The sequence below is a fragment of the Malaclemys terrapin genome, chromosome 21 (assembly GCF_027887155.1).
Source record: "Malaclemys terrapin pileata isolate rMalTer1 chromosome 21, rMalTer1.hap1, whole genome shotgun sequence".
NCBI classification, from domain to species: Eukaryota; Metazoa; Chordata; order Testudines; family Emydidae; genus Malaclemys; species Malaclemys terrapin.
Genome location: NC_071525.1, coordinates 8,145,690 through 8,167,812, shown reverse-complemented (window position 1 = coordinate 8,167,812; position 22,123 = coordinate 8,145,690). Strand labels below are relative to the sequence as shown.

Genomic DNA, 22,123 nt, shown 5'->3' with positions numbered 1-22,123 from the left:
TCGAGGGTGGCGTTACCCCTGATCCGCACGATTCAAACGAATGCGGATACGATATGGCAAACTCCTGCCTCTATCCCACCCACAGCGAGAGGGGTGGAAAGGAAATACTTTGTCCCGTCTAAGGACTACGGGTACTTGTATACCCACCCCCAACCGTGTTCACTGGTGGTGGAATCAGTGAACGCACGAGAGCGCCACGGCCAGCAGGCTGCAGCGCCTAAATCAAAAGAGGCTAAGCGGCTCGATTTGTTTGGCCGTAAGGTTTACTCAGCCGGAGGGCTGCAACTTAGAGCGGCGAACCAACAGGCGCTACTGAGCCGCTACAATTTTAACTCCTGGAACTCTATGGGGAAGTTTAAGGAGTTGATTCCCCAGGAGTCCAGGGAAGAGTTTGGAGCCATGGTAGAGGAGGGCAAGAAGGTGGCTCGGACCTCCTTGCAGGCCTCCTTGGACATAGCAGACTCAGCTGCGAGGACCCTGGCTTCGGGTATCGCTATGCGCAGGATCTCCTGGCTTCAGGTTTCGGGTTTGCCTCCGGAGCTGCAGCAAACCCTACAGGATCTGCCCTTTGAGGGACATGGATTGTTCTCAGACAAGACGGACTCTCGCCTGCAGAGCCTCAAGGACTCGAGAACAATCATGCGCTCCCTGGGGATGCATGTTGTGGGCCCTCAGCGCAGACCATTTAGACCGCAGCCTCAGCGCTTCTACCCCCCCCGCCTCGTCAGAGACAAGACTTGGCCCGGAGGCGAGGGCGAGGTGGTAGGAGAAGATGGGCTGGCCCTCAACCCGGTCAGAACCAGGGGCCACCAAGACCACCTTCAGGTCCTAGACAGAACTTTTGAAGGTGCGGTCGAGGACGGCGCCCCAGTCATCCCCCAGGATCCAGCCCCCTCCTTTCAGGATCGTCTCTCCCACTTCCACCGCGCTTGGTCCCTTATAACTTCGGACTGTTGGGTCCTCCGCACGGTGGAGAGGGGATACGCTATCCAGTTTTCTTCTATCCCCCCCTCCCACCCCCCTTCCCCGTCCCTCTTCAGGGACCCTTCTCACGAGCAACTTCTTATACAGGAGGTTTCTACGCTCCTGGCCATGGGGGCCATAGAGGAGGTTCCGATAGAGTTAAGGGGCAGGGGATTTTATTCCCGTTACTTCCTGATCCCCAAGTCCAAAGGAGGTCTGCGGCCCATCTTGGACTTGCGCGGACTCAACAAATTCGTAGTAAAGTTGAAGTTCCGCATGGTCTCTTTGGGGGCCATTATCCCTTCCCTCGATCCTGGAGACTGGTTCGCCGCCCTCGACATGAAAGACGCATACTTTCACATCTCAATTTACCCACCTCACAGACGCTTCCTGCGATTTGTGGTAAACGCGGTGCACTACCAATTTGCAGTCCTTCCCTTCGGCCTATCCTCGGCCCCAAGAGTGTTCACGAAATGTATGGCTGTCGTGGCAGCGTACCTTCGTCGGCAAGGGATACAGGTGTTCCCGTACCTAGACGACTGGCTGGTACGCGGTCGCACCAAGGAGCAAGTTCAAGCTCACGTCCACATAATAGTGCACACATTCAACGAGTTGGGCATCCTACTCAACAAGGACAAATCCACTCTAGAACCTACCCAGAGAATAGAATTCATAGGCGCAGTTCTAGACTCCAGACGTGCACAAGCCATCCTGCCAGACAACCGATTTGGCACCATCACGAGCCTCATTCAAGGGCTCCAGGCGTTCCCAACTACCACGGTGAGGTCGTGCCTTACCCTGCTGGGTCACATGGCTTCCTGCACGTACGTAACCAGGCATGCCAGACTTCGGCTTCGCCCACTCCAGACCTGGGTGTCGTCAATATATCGACCACATCGGGACAGCCTGAACATGGTGGTCACGGTCCCGATCTCGGTCCTGACCTCCCTCACCTGGTGGCTAGATCACAATGTGGTCTGCGAGGGGATGCCATTTCATGCCCCACAACCCTCTCTGCACCTGGTCACAGACGCTTCATCTCTGGGTTGGGGCGCCCATCTCAACGAACACCATACCCAGGGCCTGTGGACTGCACCCCAGCTAGCCCTGCACATCAATGTTCGGGAACTGATGGCGGTGCGCCTGGCGTGCCAGGCATTTCTCAACCTCCTACGTGGCCGATGTGTGTTAGTTCTCATCGACAACACCACGGCCATGTTTTACATCAACAAGCAAGGAGGAGCACGTTCGTCAATTCTATGCCAAGAGGCCATTCGCCTGTGGGACTTCTGCATCGCCCACTCAATCCATCTCACGGCATCGTTCCTCCCTGGAGTCCAGAACACTCTAGCGGACCGACTCAGCAGGTCCTTCCAGACGCACGAGTGGTCTATCCGTCCGGACATCATACATTCCATCTTCCAAAAGTGGGGGTTTCCCCAGATAGACCTGTTTGCATCTCGAGACAACAGGAAGTGCCACGTGTTCTGCTCCCTACAAGGTCGAGCTCCGGGCTCCCTCTCGGATGCGTTTCTCCTTCCCTGGAAAGACCACCTGTTTTATGCCTTCCCTCTGTTTCCTCTGGTCCACAAGGTACTGCTCAAATTGCGCAGAGACCAGGCACAGGTAATTCTGGTCGCTCCAGCGTGGCCGAGACAACATTGGTACACCACACTGTTGGAACTCTCGGTTCAGACACCGATCCCGCTTCCGTTGTGTCCGGATCTCATCTCTCAGGACCACGGCCGGCTGCGTCACCCCGACCTGCAATCACTCCACCTCACGGCGTGGCTGCTCCATGGTTCACCCAGGCAGAGCAGCAATGCTCGCACTCTGTCCAACAGATTCTGCTGAGCAGTAGGAAGCCCTCAACACGCACCACGTACCTGGCCAAGTGGAAGCGGTTCTCCTGTTGGTGCGAACAACGAGCCATGTCCCCGTTGCAGGCACCCATTCCTCTCATTTTGGAATATCTCCTCTCCCTAAAACAGCAGGGGTTGGCGATATCTTCAATTAGAGTTCACCTGGCCGCTATATCGGCCTTTCACCCAGGGGAACTCGCGTCCTCGGTATTCTCTAACCCGATGGTCGTTAGATTCCTCAAGGGCTTAGACCGGATGTACCCACAACAACGTCAGCCCGTTCAGACGTGGGACCTCAACCTGGTTCTCTCCAAGCTCACAGGTCCTCCATTCGAGCCACTGGCCACCTGTTCACTTTTGTACCTATCCTGGCAGACAGCCTTCCTTGTAGCCATCACCTCAGCAAGGCGCGTTTCTGAACTCAGGGCGCTTACATCCGAGCCCCCTTATACAGTTTTCCATAAGGATAAAGTGCAGCTTCGTCCACATCCTGCCTTTCTCCCTAAGGTGGTTTCTCCTTTTCATATCAACCAGGACATCTTTCTCCCGGTCTTTCATCCCAAACCACATGCCACTCGCCAGGATCAACGTTTGCATTCCCTGGACGTACGAAGGGCCCTGGCCTTCTATATTGACCGCACAAAGCACTTTAGAAAGACGACGCAACTCTTCGTTGCAGTGGCCGACCGAATGAAAGGCTCACCGGTCTCCTCACAACGCCTATCCTCCTGGATTACGTCTTGCATCCGGACTTGCTATGACCTGGCAGGCGTCTCAGCACCGCACCTCACCGCTCACTCCACGAGGGCACAGGCTTCCTCGACGGCTTTCCTGGCGCAAGTTCCGATCCAGGACATTTGTAGAGCAGCGGTTTGGTCATCAGTCCACACATTTACAGCTCACTATGCACTAGTGCAGCAGTCCAGAGACGATGCTGCTTTCGGATCAGCGGTTTTGCACACAGCAATGTCTCACTCCGACCCCACCACCTAAGTTGGGCTTGGGAGTCACCTAATGGAATGGATATGAGCAAGCACTCGAAGAAGAAAAGACGGTTACTCACCGTTGTAACTGTTGTTCTTCGAGATGTGTTGCTCATATCCATTCCAAACCCGCCCCCCGTCCCCACTGTCGGAGTAGCCGGCAAGAAGGAACTGAGGGGGCGCCGGGTCGGCTGGGGTATATATTCAGCGCCATGAAGGCGCCACTCTAGGGGGCTCCACAGCCGACCCGCCGGTGTTGCTAGGGTAGAAAATCTTCCGACGATCGTGCACGCGGCGCGCACACACCTAATGGAATGGATATGAGCAACACATCTCGAAGAACAACAGTTACAACGGTGAGTAACCGTCTTTTGTTGTACTGTGGTGTTCCTAGTGAAGACATAGCTTAAGGCCATGTCTACATGTACAGCGCTACTACGGCTCTCCCATCGGCATAAAAAACCCCACCTCCGCGAATGGCAGAAGCTACGTTGGCGTGAGAATCTCTCCTGCAGACTTAGCGCCGTGCACACCAATGTTTATGTCAGTTTAACTCAAAGGGGTGGTTTATTCACACCTGAGCTACATAAATTATGCCAACATAGGCTGTTGTGTAGACCTAGCCTTAGAGACTATTTCCACTATCTGAAACATTACTGTTTAGATTGTAAGTTCTTTGGGGTAGAGCCATGTATATGTTACTGGGGTGGGGCTTTACACGGAGAAAAATAGTCAAGCCGATAAGAGAGACCAGCTCTCCATTTCCCCAGGAATTTCGGCGTTTAATTCCTGTGGTGAGAGAGGACCTGGTAACGTAACAATATCCAGGGATAAAAGTTAGGGCTGTCGATTAATTGCAGTTAATTCACATGATTAACTCCAAAAAAAATTAATCGCAACTTTAATCGCACTGTTAAACAATAGAATACCAACTGAAATTTTCATATTTATTGTATTCTGTGTTGTAATTGAAATCAAAGTGTATTTTTTATTACAAATATTTGAACTGTAAAAATAAACAAAAGAAACAGTATTTTTCAATTCACCTCATACAAGTACTGTAGTGCAATCTCTTTGTCATGAAAGTGTAACTTACAAATGTAGAATTTTTTGGTTACATAACTGCACTCAAAGACCAAAAAAAAAATGTAAAACTTCACAGCATACAAGTCCACTCAGTCCTACTTCTTGTTCAGCCAATCGCTAAGACAAACAAGTTTGTTTATATTGACAGGAGATAATGCTGCCCTCTTCTGATTTAGAATGTCACCAGAAAGTGAGAAGAGACATTTGCTTTGCATGGCACTTTTGAGGCTGGCATTGCAAGGTATTTACGTGCCAGATATGTTTAACATTCGTATGCCCCTTCATGTTTTTGGCTCATGCTGATAATGCTCATTTAAAAAAAAAAAAGCATTAATTAAATTTGTGACTGAACTCCTTGGGGGAGAATTGTATGTCCCCAGCTCTGTTTTACCTGGATTCTGCCATATATTTCATGTTATAGCAGTTTCGGATGATGACCCAGCACATGTTGTTCATTTTAAGAACACTTTTTCACTGCAGATTTCACAAAACGCAAAGAATATGAGATTTCAACCCAAGGTTTAAGAATCTGAAGTGCCTTCCAAAATCTGATCGGGACGAGGTGTAGAACATGCTTTCAGAAGTCTTAAAAGAGCAACACTCCGATGCGGAAACTACAGAACCCGAACCACCAAAAAAGAAAATCAACCTTGAGCTAGTGGCATCTGACTCAGATAATGAAAATGAACATGTCAGTCTGCATTGCTTTGGATTATTATTGAGTAGAACCCGTCATCAGCATGGACGCGTGTACCCTGGAATGGTGGTTGAAGCATGAAGGTACATTTGAATCTTTAGTGCATCTGGCACGTAAATATCTTGCGATTCTGGCTACAGCAGTGCCATGCGAACGCCTGTTCTCACTTTCAGATGACATTGTAAATAAGAAACGGGCAGCATTATCTCCTGCAAATGTAAACAAACTTGTTTGTCTGAGCGATTGGCTTAACAAGAAGTAGGACTGAGTGGACTTGCGGGCTCTAAAATTTTACATTGTTTTATTTTTGAATGCAGTTTTTTGTACATAATTCTACATTTGTAAGTTCAACTTTCATGGTAAAGAGATTGCACTACAGTACTTGTATTAGGTGAATTGAAAAGTACTATTTCTGTTTTTTTAGGGTGCAAATACTTGTAATCAAAAATAATATAAAGTGAGCACTGTACACTTTGTAATTGAAATCAATGTGTTTGAAAATATAGGAAACATCCAAAAATATTTAAATAAATGGTATTCTGTTATTGTTTAACAGTGCGATTAATTTTTTTGACAGCCCTAATAAAAATTCATCTGAGATGGCAATCTGCTTACGAGAGCCAGGTTGGCTCACCCTGCACAACCCTTTGTGAGGTGCCTAGTTCCTGATGGACCACTTGCCAGTATGTCATCACAGATCAAAATAACGTTTTTGAAAAGGATCTGTGCTTTTACTTCTCAGTGGTGCTTCTTTAGAGCTGTTTATTGTTTGAAAATCTTTGAAGGGCAGAGACCAGTTATGAAGTTGAATCTGTAGGATTCAATAGAGGTGAAGACTTGAATTTTCACTACATCCCCTTCCCCAGCCTACTTGAAATTTTGAAAGTGACTTCCTTTCTCTCATCTGTTTGGGTTGTGTCAGCTCTTAGAGCAGGAGCAGGCAAACATTTTGGCCTGAGGGCTACATCGGGTTTCTGAAATTGTATGGAGGGCCAGTTAGAGGAGGCTGTGCCTCCCCCCAAACAGCCAGGGGTGGCCTGGCCCCCATCCCCTATCCGAGCCCCCCCTGCTTCTTGCCCCCTGATGGCCCCCCCGAGACTCCTGCCCCATCCAACCCCCCTGTCCCCTGACGGCCCCTGCCCCATCTACCCCTCCTTGTCTCCTGACTGCCCCCCGCCGCCCCCATCCAACCCCCTCTCCTTCCTGACTGCCCCCTGGGACGACTGCCCCCATTCATCTCCCCTGTTTCCCGCCCTCTGACCGCCCTGATCCCTATCCACACCCCCACCCCCTGACCACCCAACTCCCCTGCCCTCTATCCAACCCCCCCTTCCCCCTTACCGCGCTGCCTGGAGCACCAGTTGTTGGTGGCGCTACGTCCGCGCTGCCCAGAGCACCAGGACAGGCAGCCGCGCCGCCCGGCTGGAGCCAGCCACGCCACTGCGCACCACAGAGCACCGGGTCAGGCTGCAGCTCTGCAGCCGCGCTGCCCAGCAAGAGCTCGCAGCCCGCCGCCCAGAGCGTTGCGCCGGTGGCGCAGTGAGCTGAGACTGCGGGGGAGGGGCCGGGGGCGAGCCTCTTGGACCAGGAGCTCAGGGGCCACGCAGGAGGGTCCCGCAGGCCAGGGCTGTAGTTTGCCCACCCCGTTTTTGAGGCAGGGCTGTCTGTGCTTATACAGTGCCCCGCACACCTGGGGCCCCAGTACTGGTGCCTCTAGGCACTACTACTAAAATCTGCTGCTGTAAGTCTGTATTGCGCTGTCTAGTAGGTGAATTGTGCCATACAATTGAAGTCCTTAACTCCAAGTGCTAGATCAGGGGTGTCCAACCTGAGCCTGAGAAGGAGCCAGAATTTACCAATGTACATTGCCAAAGAACCTAATAATACGTCAGCAGCCCCCCCCCCCCCCCCGCTCCCAGCGCCTCCCACCCACCGGCAGCCCTGTTGATCAACGCCTCCCCATCCCTTTCCCCGCACCTCCCAATCAGCTGTTTTGTGCAGGATGCTCTGGGGGGGGGAGGGGGAGGAGCGAGGGCACGGCAGGCTCAGGGGAGGGGGCGGGAAGGGGTGGAGTGGGGGCAGGGCCCGTGGCAGAGCCAGGGATTGCGTGGTGAGCACCCCCGGCACACTGGAAAGTTGGCGCCTGTCGCTCCAGAGTCGGTGCCTATACCAGGAGCCGCATATTAACTTCTAAAGAGCCGCACGTGGCTCTGGAGCCACGGGTTAGCCACCCCTGTGCCAGATGTTTGAGGATAGGAACTGGTACAGTCCACAGCAGACTGGTGAGATCTTTATGGGCAGAAGGGGTCCGTTAGCGAAGGAGGGTGATCAGTGAATGTTATTTAGTCAGTTGTTTCTGGACTTCACAGTGGCCTTTGGAAGGGGGAAGTCAGGACTCCAGCTTGGGTAAGAGTGTGAGAGGCGTAGGGGGAGAGAGGTGCAAATGATTGAGTTTCTGTCTCAGAGGCTGATGCAGCAGTTGTGGGGAAAGTCCTGTTACATTGCTACAGGGTGATTCAGCTTCATGTCCAGCAGAGGCCTCTCCTGAGGAGGCCGCTGATCTGTATGGTTACTGTCCTTGTTATCTATAGTGTCAAGATTATCGCTCTTTCCACCCCACTGTTAGCAACCTGCTCCCATTATTATAATAAAAGAACGTTGTGTGACTGGACTCCTGACTCTGCACTTCAAAACAAATCTATTAACGGGGAGAGATTTTAGTGAGGCGGATTGGTCTTAAGGGGCAGGCAGTGAGTGTGAATGGCTTGCTAGTGATTCACTGAATTTTATGGGACTTTTAATATTTCTTGAAAGACAGACCTACTTGGAAGAATTCTGAATCTTGGATAGAGCCAGAATCACACACGCTGCAAGTCAGGTGTCAAGAACAGAAAGAGGCGAGGGACTGGGGTGGGGAAGAGTCCTCTGTTAACATGAACAGAACCCATGAAATTGTGGTGAGAGTAACAGTACTGCTGGCTCAGCTTCTTAGAAAGAGGTGACTTTTAAAACCTACAAATATTTTGGTCCCTGGAACTTTCTCCTCCAGTAGTGGGATGGTTGGGACTTGTTGGCTGAAAGGTGCACACAGGTGAGAAGGCAGCTTTTAGCGTTAATCTTTTGTTGGCCTTTTGCTCTCCACTAGGCGAGGACAAAGTTGATTTCAAACTTTTCCCCTCAGGCTGGATTGATTTTTAAATCACCATGTGGAAAGCTGCCATTTAAAATCCTCCATTTTAATCAACTTTCCCATTTGTACCTCAGTTATTTTCTAAAGAAAGGTACACTCACACTTGAAACATGATTTACTGCTAAATAAACCTTTACACTAGATTTGGTACATCTTTTTGCTAGGTGGGTACACTATAATGATATACATTTATTTAAGCAATTATGTAGCTTAATATTTTCAGCTTCTTAATTGTGCATATTTTGTATGATAGAGAGAGACTGATGTATTGCTTGCTTACTTCCCCCAGCTAAGAAATGAAAGCGACTGAACTGGGTTGGGGCCTGGAGGGCCAATGGGCACCTGAGGACTGAATAAATTGGATCCCAGGTGGGGAATGTTTTTAATTTTCCGGAGGACTGTAAGGTTTGTTTAAGGAGCCCTTTGAAGGAGAAAACGGGCAGAGCACTGCAGAGGCGCCCCTGGCCACACGAAGGCCCCCAGTAAGCGGTCATAGATTCATAGACTTAAGGTCAGAAGGGACCATTATGATCGCTCACAGTATTACACTCTGCTTCTTCCTTCTCACTGCCAACGTGGTTGCTGATGTTTTCCTGCATATGTGCCTAGGTTCAGGCATAGTTCAATGCTTTTTGGAGTGCAGTATTCTTTGAGTGACGCTCCACACAGTCTCGTTGCTGGAAGATGCACCCGGAAGATGCAGCAAACTGGTGGGGACTCCTGGGTGCACCGTTGGAAATAGGGCTGAGAAACCTCTCTCTCTCCCCCCCCCCCCCCAGCTAAAAATCCCGTTGGATTACTTCCCCTCCCCTTGCAACTCCCAGCATTCCAGAGGTGAAGCTGTAAAAGTGGGCAGGGGACTTCAGCCATCTGTTCTTTCCAGCCATGGTAGCCTGTGAACCAGGAACCTCTGCTCAGTCTCTTTGGCTTGGTGCTTCAGAAGTTTTGTTCCTAGAGCCCCTAGGTTGTTGTCTTATGTTAATGTAATTCCACCAGTCTGTATCACCAGCACGTCTCATGGTGCCAACATGTACAAGTAGAGGCTTATGTTGAAAGAGGGGTAAGAACTCATCATTCCTAAGTACCTCGCTCTGCTGTTGTCTCGCACTCTTGGCCACCATAGATCACGTTGAGCTTGACTGACCCTGTCCGTTGGAGCTACAGGGGAAAATGTTTCCAGCACTGCTGGTGGGGAGCTGTTTTTGTTCCTCGCTGTCACTGATCATTTTCCTGATGAGACCTAAGAAAAGAAAGAAGGGTGGGAGGGGAAGATCCTGGGGCATTTGTCATGGCATTGAGAGTCCCCCTGGGTGTGGGGGTTTTAAAAAGCTCTTCCTAGTTGGATTAAATTATCCTCTGCTTTAGCTGTTGGAACTCTTGAAGGTGGCACAAAGTCTGTAGTCATTAAACTATTCTTGGTCCTCCCATAATTGCTTCTGTCTAAAGATTTCAACAAACAACTTGGCAAACAATCATTGAGCCTCCCAGCCCCTCTGTGAAGTAGGTCTGTATGATCCAGGCCTTACAGATGAGGAAATTGGGCACAGAGGGGAAGTGCCTTACCCGTAATCACACAGACACAGTCGCAGAGCTGGGAATAGACCCCTGACTTCCAGACTCCCAGTCTCTTGCTCTTACCACTGTACACTCAATGATTTATCAGCTGGAAAAGCGTGGCCAGTTTTTGTCAGTTGCGCTCTGGGTCTGACTGAAATCTGGCAAAGGGCTGTGGACTGCAGGTGTCTGGCTGAAGCCACCCAGCAGGTTGTGCTGTTGTCACTGAGTAAGTTCCTTGTCATGGCAGATCGTTTTGGTTCTCCAGCCCATTAGTAGTGAATGCTATGGGTCTTCCTGTTTAAGGGTTCCCACCTTGAGGCTCAGTACAACTTTGTATCTTGCAGCGAGACATCTCGGATTGGATAGGCGCTGAATTGGAGGGTGAATAGTTCTCCTCTGGGACAAGGCGAGTCAGCTGGAAGGACAAGGGGAACTTAATATCCTTTTTACAACATCCAGACAAGGGCGGAAGTAAAAACAAAACACACTCCTGTCCAAAAAAATCCTCTAGTGTCCAATTGTCTTAGGAGCCAGTGTGTTTAAACTCCGTAAAACCAAACAGTTCTATCACTGAGTAAATATTACCTAGTTTTGCTAAGCTGATCTCCTCCTTCTGGAAGCTTCTGATTTGTCCATGCCGTATGATCAGGGATCCTAGAAATCAGTTTGCCACAGAAAAATGCGGAATTTGCGTTTTTACAGAGAATCTTTAGTTTTTATATTTTGTGGAAAAAAAAAAAATGAAAACACATAGAGTAGAACCCCATTTATCCGCGCTCCAGTATCCGCTTCGGTGTATTAACAGAACCACCAGCCCTGGGAAGCTGGGGCGTTGGTCGGCAGTCCTAGCCCCACCGCTGTCAGCCCTGGCCAGCTGGTGGTTCGGTTAATACAGACAGCTGGATAATGGAGGCTCGGATAAACGGGGTTCTACTGGACCTCACTGAAACGTTGTGTTCAACTGATACCTGTATATATTGTGGCTAGGGAAACTAAAGTTCATTGTTCATTCGTTCACTGATTTGATTTGATTTTTTTATCGGAGAATTTTGGTTTTTATATCACAGAAAACTAGGATCCCTGCTTATGATGTACTGTTCCCGTTCTTTGGCTTGGAGGTGATTACTCCTGGCTGAGTTGCTATGGTGACTTTATTGCGCAGGTGCTAGTCCTCTGGCCCCTGTGGTATTGCACTGCTCCCTTCAGCGCCTTCGTAGTGCGGAGCTGGGGGCTAGTGCAGTGGAGTAGCAGCAGAACTGCCATTGAAATCATGTCTGGGCTTATAAAGAAGCCTGTTGGGTTGATATATTAAGTGACTGGGTGGCGGGGGGGCCTTCACAGACTATTACTTTTGTGCAAATGAAATGATACATTGCAGTAGTTCGAGCCAGGACTTGGAGGCGAGACCCCTGGGTTCTATTCCCAGCTCTGGGAGGAAGTGTGGTTCTGGAAGGGGACTGGGGCTGTATGTATCCGATTGCACAAGGAAGCAGCCATTTTCAGATCAGCCTGGATGCAGGCATGGTTAAGCAAGCTCTAGAAATTGTGAGTGAGGAGAGGAGGGCAATTGATTGTTTCTCACTGGCATGACCTCTGTCAGGAGCGAGACGGGGATGGCTCTGGTGACGGGGAATGAGTATTTAGCTTTTTCTGTTGGGGTCCTAATTCGTAACCAGCTCAGGGTGGGAGTGACTGAAAACTGTTTCCATCTTGTAGCCCTTGTGAAATGAATCTGTCCAGTTCCTATTGCATAGTCGTCCATATTACCAAAACCCACCATCACAACTGGCAATCCTTGGCAGTCTCTCCGGGAAGCCCAGGATTGAATGGGCCACGGTAACTGAATTCTCTCCTCTGCCCAACTCCCCGCTCCCCCTTTCAGGTCTGGATTGACGCACGCAGGCGGCAGACAGTGTGAGGAAAACATGACCTGCGGCCCCTTGTGCTGAACCTCGTCTATGGACAAACTGATGGCGTCAGTCTCTAGGGCTGTCCATTGCAGCACTGTTTAACAGCACTAATGGAAACGATTCTGGGATAGCATTGCTGCCTCGTGAATAGGGCCCTACCAAATTTTGGTCAATTTCACAGTCATAGGATTTTTAAAATAGTAAATTCCATGGTTTCAGATATTGTAACTGTGGGAGTCCCAACCCAAAAGGGGATCATGAGGGTTATTGTGTGTTTGTGTGTGGGCGGGGGGATCGCGATGTTGCCACCTTTTGTGCTGTTGCTGGCAGTGATGCTGCCTTCAGAGCTGGGCGGCTGGCCAGCATCTGCTGCTCTCCAGCCACCCAGCTCTGAAGGCAGCACAGAAGTAAAGATAGCAATACTGTGACACACCCCGCCCCCCAAATCCCCTTTTGGGTTGGGACCCCCAGTTTGAGAAATGCTGGTCTCCCCTGTGAAATTTGTATAGTATAAGGTAAAACAGTAGTATAAGGCATAGTATAAGGTACACAAAAGACCAGATTTCACAGGGGAGACCAGATTTCATGGTTTGTGATGTGTTTTTCACGGCCGTGAATTTGGTAGGACCCTACTCATGAAATAAGTGTCCTGGGGTTTTACAGACGCAATGTAATTCTGTACAAATGGAGGTGGTTTCCCATGCAGGGTAAACTTGAAGCACATGAACTTCAGTTGAATGGAACAAATGAGAGAGTCTCATTTTTAATGTGGCACTAAATTTCAGTGACGGACAGCTTGGTTCAGTTGACAGTTATGGCTGCATTATATCATCCAGAATGCGAATTTAAAGGTAGCCATACACACGGTAATCCTGTGGCAGGAGGTGATCGGTGATGAGGGACTGTAGGACAGATCTTAGGTAGTAGCTATCTATCTTAGGTACATACCCGGCCCTCATTGCTAGGAGCACAGTGCCTCCCATTCTTTAATGCTGCGGTTCTCACACTATTTACTATTGTGGGCCGCATATGCAGCTCCGAATGTGTTATGTGGGCTTTAGCCACGCAATATATATACTACAGTAACTCCTCGCTGTCCCAGCTAACGTTATTTGCTGATCAATTAGAGAACATGCACGTTTAAAGTTGCGCAATGCTCCCTTATAATGTTGTTTGGCAGCCGCCTGCTTTGTCCACTGCTTGCAGGAAGAGCAGCCGGTTGGAGCTAGCTGGTGGGGGCTTGGAACCAGGGTGAACCAGCAGCCCCCCATCAGCTCCCCTAAGTTCCCTGTGCGGCTGCCGCCCAGCAGGCTATCAATTGCTGGGCAGTTCAGGTTTCCCTCCCCGCACGGCCGTGTGCTGCTCCTGCCCTCTGCCTTGGAGTTGCTCCCCTGAACCTCCTGCTTGCTGTGCAGGGGGAAAGGGGTGCTGTTAGGGTGTCCCCCTCCCCCGCTCCTGACCCCCCACTCCTGTACCCCATCTCCACAGAGCGGGGGGGGGGGACACGACAGGGCTCAGGACAGAGGGAGCTTGCTGGCAGCAGCTGCTGTCTCAACTTGCTGATCTACTTAAAAAGGCAGCGTACTTAGAGTGGGGCCAGCGTACTTAAAGGGGCAATGTGCGTCTCTCTCTCTCTCTCTCTCTCTCACACAAACACACACACACAGTGTGTCTGTCTCACACACACATGCACCCTCCCCTCCCCCCTGGGACTTTGGAAAGTGGAGGGAGTGGTACGCTCCAGTGGGATAGCCTGGGTTCATCATCACATTAGCGTCCGCAGGGAATGTTTGCAGCCACTGCCATACGTCTATTGTGTTTCCTCCTTTCATTTGTGCTGCCTTGTAGAGTGTGAGGCTACATTAACAACAATATGTTAACCCAGAGGTTGGCAACCTTTCGGAAGTGGTGTGCCGAGTCTTCATTTATTCACTCTGATTTAAAGTTTCACGTGCCAGTAATACATTTTAACGTTTTTAGAAGGTCTCTTTCTCTGAGTCTATAATATATAACTAAACTATTGTTGTATGTAAAGTAAATGAGGTTTTTTTAAATGTTTAAGAAGCTTCATTTAAAATTAAATTAAAATGCAGAGTCCCCCGGACCAGTGTCCAGGACCCAGGCAGTGTGAGTGCCACTGAAAATCAGCTCGCGTGCCGCCTTCAGCATGCGCGCCATAGGTTGCCTACCCCTATGTTAACCCTTGAGGGCTCAGCCGAGTGCTAGTTCATCATTTAGCAGCAAGGCATCCCCTGGGAAATATCCCTCCATCTTTCACCCTCTGACTCCACCACCTCAACCAAGCTTCACAATCATCAGTGTTGTGTACGGTATTCAGTTGTTTGTTTAAATACTGTGTGTGTGTGTGTGTGCGCATATGTATATGTTTTTTTCCCCCCTGGAACTTAACCCCCCACTATTTACATTAATTCTTACGGGGAAATTGAATTCCCTTAACATCATTTTGCTTAAAGTAGCATTTTTCAGGAACATAACTACAATGTTAAGCAAGGAGTTACTGTACCTGTATGGCCCTGAGGATGTCACATGGACAGCAGCTGTGTGCTGATTGGGTCACAGATTGAAAACCATTGCTTTCATGTTTTTATCCACACAGCCGCTCCATGAGGTAGAACCGTGCTCTTATCCCCATTTTACAGTTGGGGAACTGAGGCACAATGAGACTAAGGGCTAGTCTACACTAGAAGCACTACAGCAGTGCAGCTGCACCACTGTAATGTGTGTGGTGAAAACGCGCTATGCCGATGGGCGAGAGCTCTCCTGTTGGCGTAATAAAACCACCAGGAGGCAGTAGCTATGTTGGCGGGGGGAGAGAGCGCTGTCCACGCCGGCGCTTAGGTCAGTGAAACTTATTGCTTATTCACACTCCTGAGTGACATCAGTGGTAGTGTGTACAAACCCTAAGTACCAGCACCATTGTACACAAAGTACTTCCACCTTCCTCAGGCGCTCAAAGCGTTAGAGCTTTCACTGTTCTGCAAAGTCCTCTAAGCCCAGAAGAACCTGAAGGCAATGTGTGGGGAAGGTTCACTTTCATCTTTTAAAACGGTATAGCTGCATAGAGCTTTGAACAGTATTTTAACGACTGTGCTTAACACCCTGCTTTAGAGGGTGACTTGAACCGGGCTGTGACAGTTTGATCCTATCTATTTCTATGAGTTCCCTCTTAAGCAGTTTTTTAGGCTTGGTTCAGAACCTTGGATCGGATTTGTAAGTTTAGACAATCTTTTCGGGGATCTTTCTGTAAGTAAAAGCTCGATAAAAGGTACTGGATATTAAGCGGCAAGCGCTGCCTTTTTTTGATTTCAGCGTTAGGGAGAATTTGGAAGGACAGAAAGCTAAAAGTGGTGGCTGCATTTCAAGCAGGCTTGGATAATTTGGTGAGTGGTGTTTGTGGCTTTCTGCACTTAGATGATGAAAATCCATTCTCACGCTCAAGGAGGGAGATACGCCCCCTCAGGCAATTCTGTGTTTAAGAAAAAATTCTCTTCCCCTGCTTGCATGGGCAGCGTTTCATAACCAAGTGTGCACAGCTTTTCTTTTGCATTCCTCTGAAGCATCAGGTGTTCATGGCCAAAGGCACAGTATATGGGACATGATGGACAATTAACCTGATAGGACAGAGCAGGTCCTATGTGGCAAGAAAACAAATCGGGGGGGCCTAGTTTTGGTCACTCTGACTTTAGTTGGATTGGAACCAGTGACCCCAAGATTAAAGGTGTTTCTCATCGCTCTATCCCTGAGCTAATTCTGTGTTCATGCCCTTCCAAGTGTGTGTGTTTGAGCAGCCTGTGTAGTTAATGAAGAGAAGGGGGCCCGGTCCTTTCAGATGAGACATGCGCTCTCTGTCTGGAGCCTGCAGCCCAGTTCCAGTGCTTCTGGGCTGATTAGCAAGGATGCAGCTTGGACTGTTCCTGTTTATACAACTGGATGTTTCAGATACCAAGCCCTGACAGAGACTATTCCGTTGACACCATCTATGGAGATTTGCTGCTAAATTGAATTCTTATCTGGGAGAAAAACAGGCTTTTTTCTCCCTCCCCAGAACTGGAAGAGAGAACAAAACCGCTATGTTTGGGTGGATTTTATTTGACTACAAAACAAATGCCTTTAAAAACTGGTAACCAGGTGTGGTCTGTTGTCTCTTGGGCTATCCTTGGAACAGAATTTAGCAGGGGTTGACTGTCCAGTGGCAGTTTGAGAGAGCAATAACATTTGCAGTTCTCAGAGACCACTTAGTGTCAAGAGTTTCAAGCCTTCCATTTTTTTACATTGGGCTTATTTCCTAACTTAAATATTTGCTCTAACTCAACTGTTAGTTATGGGATTAGGTACAGAAATGGTTGGATGAAATTCTCTGGCCAGTGTTGTGCAGAAGGTCAACAAGGTGATCACAGTGGTCCCCTCAGGCCTTAAAATCTGTCAAATCTGCTTTCTGTTTTGAGGGTCAACCTTCCCTTGCCTGATTGGAACAATGCACATTATTCATTATAAAGCTTTGCTTCCTTAATCTTGGATCTCCTTAGATTTGTGCTTGAAGTTGAAAGCAAAGAGTTCATCTTCCAGGGACCTATCTAGCAACGAGCATTTTGGGAAGGTGAAGAATTGTAGTTCTCATATGTAAAACCTATTTTGAAAATTACGGGGAGCATGCTTGTATTAAAAAAAGCCTCAGCTGCATTATTTAAGATACTGTAGTATCAAAAACTGATCATGGATTAAAATCAAATGGGCTTTTTACCATCAATGAATCTTTTACTTTTTGGACTTCACAGGTTGGCGAGTGAAACTAAACTGGTCAGTAGAGCTGAGCGACTAATTTGATTTTTCTATCCGGGGGCCAAACTGAAAAGCGTGTGTGTGTTTGGGGGGGAATTGGTTTGGTTCAACCCATAACTGATTTTTTGTGTTTTTTTTGCCCCAAAATGAAAAAAATTAAAACCCAAAGCAAAATGTTTTTGGTATTTTTGCTTTTTGGGTCATTTGGGAGGATTGAGGTTCCCCCTTTTCTTTTGTTTTTTAGAAAAAAATTAGAAAAATGTCTAAGTGAAATACAACTTTTGATTTTGGAAAGATACTTCTTAAAAAAAAGAATTTCCAGCGGAATCTGTTAGCTGAATTTGCAAATAGTTTTGGGTGCCCTGAAAAATGGACTTTTGGGCAAATTTACTATTTGCTAAGAAAATTTCATCCATCTCTACTGATCCGATCTATTCAGTTCTCTTGGATTGGCGTATGCCACAGGTAGTGTTTGGCTTCCCAGCACTGCAAGTGAAGTGTTAAATTGCAAATCCTATTTCCGCTGCCATAAAATTGAAATCAGTGCCATTCATCAAGTGGGTTCTTATTTATTTTATTTTTTGTAAAACCTACATTTGGGAGCTAAATAGATATTGGCTCAAATTCGTGAGTGGTGGAAGTCACTGAAGGGACATTGGATGTCAAACTACATGATATTAGGTAGCTTCAGCTAATAGTGTTGTAAAGGGAGTAAATAAGAAGCGCCGCATTGTTTTCACACTTTTTGGGGCTGATCCTGGCTTGGTTTTGAGACTCCTTAGGCACATCTGCCTTGTTTATGGCCTTATTGTTTTTTCCCTTCCCAGGAATGGTGTGAATGTAGAAGGGGCAACGCACAAGCAGGTGGTGGACCTGATTCGAGCAGGAGAGAAGGAGTTAATACTGACAGTGTTATCCGTTCCGCCCCATGAGGCTGATAACCTCGACCCCGGAGACGACTCTTTGGGGCAGTCGTTCTATGACTACACCGAAAAGCAAGCTGTGCCCATCTCCATCCCCACATACAAACACGTGGAGCAGAACGGCGAGAAGTTTGTGGTTAGTATTGGCTTGAGCATGCCTTGCGGAGTCCAGAATTGGTTTGTTTTCCTGCTGATCAGGTCCTAAGCTGTCAGAGTTTTCCGAGAGGCCTGGTTTTTAATCTGATCCCTGGATTCTGGTTGCCAGACCCTCTCCCTCAACCCCAAAGAGGCTGTAATACTGACCCTATCTTGGAACTGCAACTCCCATTATTTCCTTTAATTTTAGTGCATGTAAAGGGTGATTAACAGTCCCATGTAGGAAGGCCTCTGATTCATAGGGCAGCAGTATTGTAAGCTTTCCTCTGTACATGGGTCCCTCCCAGCCTCCCAAAATCATCATAACAGAGGAACCTCCTCTAGGGCTGAGATGACCTTGGCCTCCATGGTTCATTCAGTCCCTTGGCTTCTCTGCGGAGTCTGCCAGCAAGGAAGCCAATTAGTGCCCATTATGATGGTGGTTTTTTGATGCCAACACGTTCCTGTTGGGATACTTACTCTTTTTCTGAACTGGGTTATCTGTCAGTTTCCAACCAGTTCATACAAGTGGGGTAGCTCTGAGCAGTGGGTCCCAGAGGGTGACCTTGACAAATGGCCTTTGGTTGACACTTTCTATTCAAAAAAAGAAGAACAGGAGTACTTGTGGCACCTTAGAGACTAACAAATTTATTAGAGCATAAGCTTTCGTGGACTACAGCCCACTTCTTCGGATGCATATAGAAAGTAGTCCACGAAAGCTTATGCTCTAATAAATTTGTTAGTCTCTAAGGTGCCACAAGTACTCCTGTTCTTTTTGCGGATACAGACTAACACGGCTGTTACTCTGAAACTTTCTATTCAGTACCATCATTTAGCTCATATATGCTTCTATATCCTGTTTTATATTAAGTGCCTAGAATACCTGTGATAGATACCTAAGGAGTATGATCCTTTAAGAAAAACTCTCCTCTCATGCTTGTGTCCCTGCAGTTTCCCACGCAGCAGAATGAAATTGGAGTGATTGTGTCGGTTTCACTCTGCTGCCTTTCCTGAGAATGTGCTGTGTGTAATGAGTGATCCTTCACTAATCTTCAGGGAGGTGGCCAAAGATTTCACATACAGGTGTTACGGCGGCCTGATTTTCACAGTTGCTGAGCATCTGCCACTCCCACTTAATTCAGTGGGAGCTGTTTGCATGTTGAGCACTCCTGATAAGCAGGCTAAGTGTGCAACCTCTGTGCTATAACAAACGTTAAGATTGTGTGTGTCTGTATTTCTTTCCCTTTCTGTTCTCGTTAGTTAGGGATCAGCTGTAGAAAGCACCACCTTCCTCCCCGGTGGAAGACCCTGCCCGGCTGCCTTCACTGTGGGAGCTGGCGCTCATTCTTTCAAATAACATCGTCTGTCTTGAAACTGCTGCCTAAGCGGATGCATCCGCTAAGGCTTGTTATTGACTCTGGCTTATCACGGATGCCTGGCTGCAGCTTGGAATGGAATGCACGAGCTATTTTGCATGTTTCCAATCTGGCTCCCTTCTCCCAGAGATGTAGAGAGGGGAAAACTTAATTTGAGTTGTGGATGATTAAAGTATGCACTTCCCCTCCATTGTTAAGTTTTGAAAGAAAATCTAATTGCTGCAGATCACAGAATAAACTTTTATTTTTCTCTTGGTGGCAGTTAAAGTTTACTTACTGATGATGGTTGTTGGTTTGAATCAATTGGGAAAAATCTGTTAGTCACGTTTCTGCCCAAAGACTGGTGCTGGCTGTTGCTGGCACCTGGGCTGCATGTATTTCCATCTAGCTTGTGTTGCTGACATTTGCTGTGCTTCGAATTGAGAACATACCACTGGCTCCGAAAGGAGATTTGAGGCTTATTCGCAACAAATCCACAGAGCAGCAAGAGCTTCGGAAGAGGGAGGAATCGGTTAAAGATTGCTTGTAATCAGAACAGTGACAGTGTAAAAATGGCACCAGCTCCTTGTGGGTCTTGAGTCGCGTCTATAGACATGACTGACACACATTTTCACTTCTGTTAGCACTTCAGAGCCCACAGAGCTTTGCCAATGCACATCTGTCCTCATCTGCCGCATCTTCTGCTGTTCCCACTCCGGGGCCCATGCATCCTTGCCTCTGCACCCCTGCAATTCTAGTAACACACCCTACAACTGTCACCTCAATCTTGGTCTCCGGCAGCCCTGTTTTTGCAGCTCTGCGATCCCTACAAGCTCTGCTGATGGACTTCAATCTTGGTCCTCAGTCCCACCTGCCATTCCAGTCCCAGGCTGCTTTCGAGTACTCTTCCAATTGCTCCTGAATTGTGAGAGTAACTCTGATGCTTTCATGATGTGAGATCAAACTCGTTCTCACTTTTGAGCCACGCTGTCAGATCACGCGTGAGAGCTTGGACACGCCGCGTTGCAGAGACCCGTGGTCGTAGTAGTTTTCCCATGAGCAAATGGAGGCGTGAATGTTCCTGGGCACTGCTCCTGTAGTGTTCACCTGGGGCATGGCTGAGAGGGCTCATCTATTACAAGCAGAATAATGGCTGGGAAGCAACACAGGGAAAGACCTAAAACTGTGCACTGGATTAGGGCAAATTGACACTGAGAATCTCATTTTAATGGCTTACAGGTCCCAAAGTGGAATTTTGGGCATGTTCCAGTGATATTAATTGGCCAGGCCTCATCTAGGCCATTTTACTTGGCTCCTTTGATTGTGTTTTATGTTCCCTGAATGTTTCTGTAGTAAACCTCTTGAGCTGTGTCTTGTACTCCATCCGTTGGGGCCAGAGCCCTCCAGCACCATTAGCCTTAGTGGTGATTTGCGTAGCTAAACGGTGCTTTGAGAACATACCTGTTAGGTTTGAACCACAAGAAAAATCAGCGAAGAATCTTAAAGCAAAAAAGAAGAAATTCCATCTGGCCTTTGGTTTTCAATAAGTGACTGTCAGAGACAGAAGCCAGCCACAAGTGTGATATTCTTCCCCTCTCAAATAGGCACTTATTGTCAAGAGGACAGTTACCAGTCACCAGCTCCTGGGATTAGCCCATAGATTAGTGTTAAAGTGAAAATTCTCCCAGCATTGGTTCCCAGTACTTAAACACTCAGACATCTAGGTCCTTTAATAGCTGGTTAATAGTACATTGCCTGGGGTGGGGGGAGAAATGGTGTAAAAACTGCATTGGCCAATTCACTCCCCAGACTGATTTTCTTTCTCCGTTTTGCCCATATCTTATCACCTTACCCAGAACCTTCCCTTCACCTCCTAGTGGTTAGAGAGTTGCTGTTTCAATCACAGAGAACTGGATATACAGTTGCCGAGGGTCTTGAGATGAGATGTCAGGGTCAGATGTGGTACTGCTTTTTGGGTGGGGTGGAGGGGCATGCAAGGCAATCGTGCACTGGTGAAGGAATTTTTAAAGTGAACTCAGCTGGGGTTTGAATTGCTCTGCCCAGATTGAAAGTTTGGCTGAACCAGAGCAGTCCCGTCTGTGTGCATTGCAGTTACAGTTCGGAGTGTTAGGAGCTGACAGATGACGAATTGGTTCCCGGTTTGTTCCTTTTTCCCTTACAGCATAGAAAATGGAGGCATTTTCCCATGGAGAACATGACACAGAAGCGTGTGTGTTTGTGGGGAGGCGAGGACTAGAACTTGGTTCATCACCAAGAAGCAGAATCTAGTGTGAGGCTTGTACCGTGTGCGTTTAAATGGAGTAAATTTGATCCTCATGGAAACAAAGAATTCAGGGCAGTGGCCAGACATAGTGTGAACAGGGAGTGTGCAAGTTTCCCATATCAGTTCAATCCTGTAGCACCCCTGTGCTATTCCGGTTCTGGGCTCCGCACCCACGCCAGGCAGATTGCTAAATTCAGTACCCAGTTATAGGACAAGAGGGAAAGGGAGATAGAAACATGAGTCTTAGTGTAAAGAGAAGAAATCTTGCAGGGAAGCTGCTGCAGCTGTATCCGTGCTGTAGGAAGCCTGCAATGTGGCTGGAATGAAATGCAAACTTAAAATGACTAGACAAATGCAATATATGTTCTCAGCTGGACA

General features: G+C 48.1%; 1 protein-coding gene across 2 annotated transcripts in view; it reads left to right on the top strand.

Moving 5' to 3' along the window:
- The window catches only part of SNX27 (sorting nexin 27), a 61,105-nt gene that overhangs the window by 12,758 nt on the left and 26,224 nt on the right, over positions 1 to 22,123 (top strand). For both annotated transcript variants that reach the window (XM_054010581.1, XM_054010580.1), the window contains exon 2: positions 17,876 to 18,107. In XM_054010581.1, the coding sequence (XP_053866556.1) occupies positions 17,876 to 18,107 (232 nt within the window). The remainder of the gene's footprint in view (positions 1 to 17,875; positions 18,108 to 22,123) is intronic.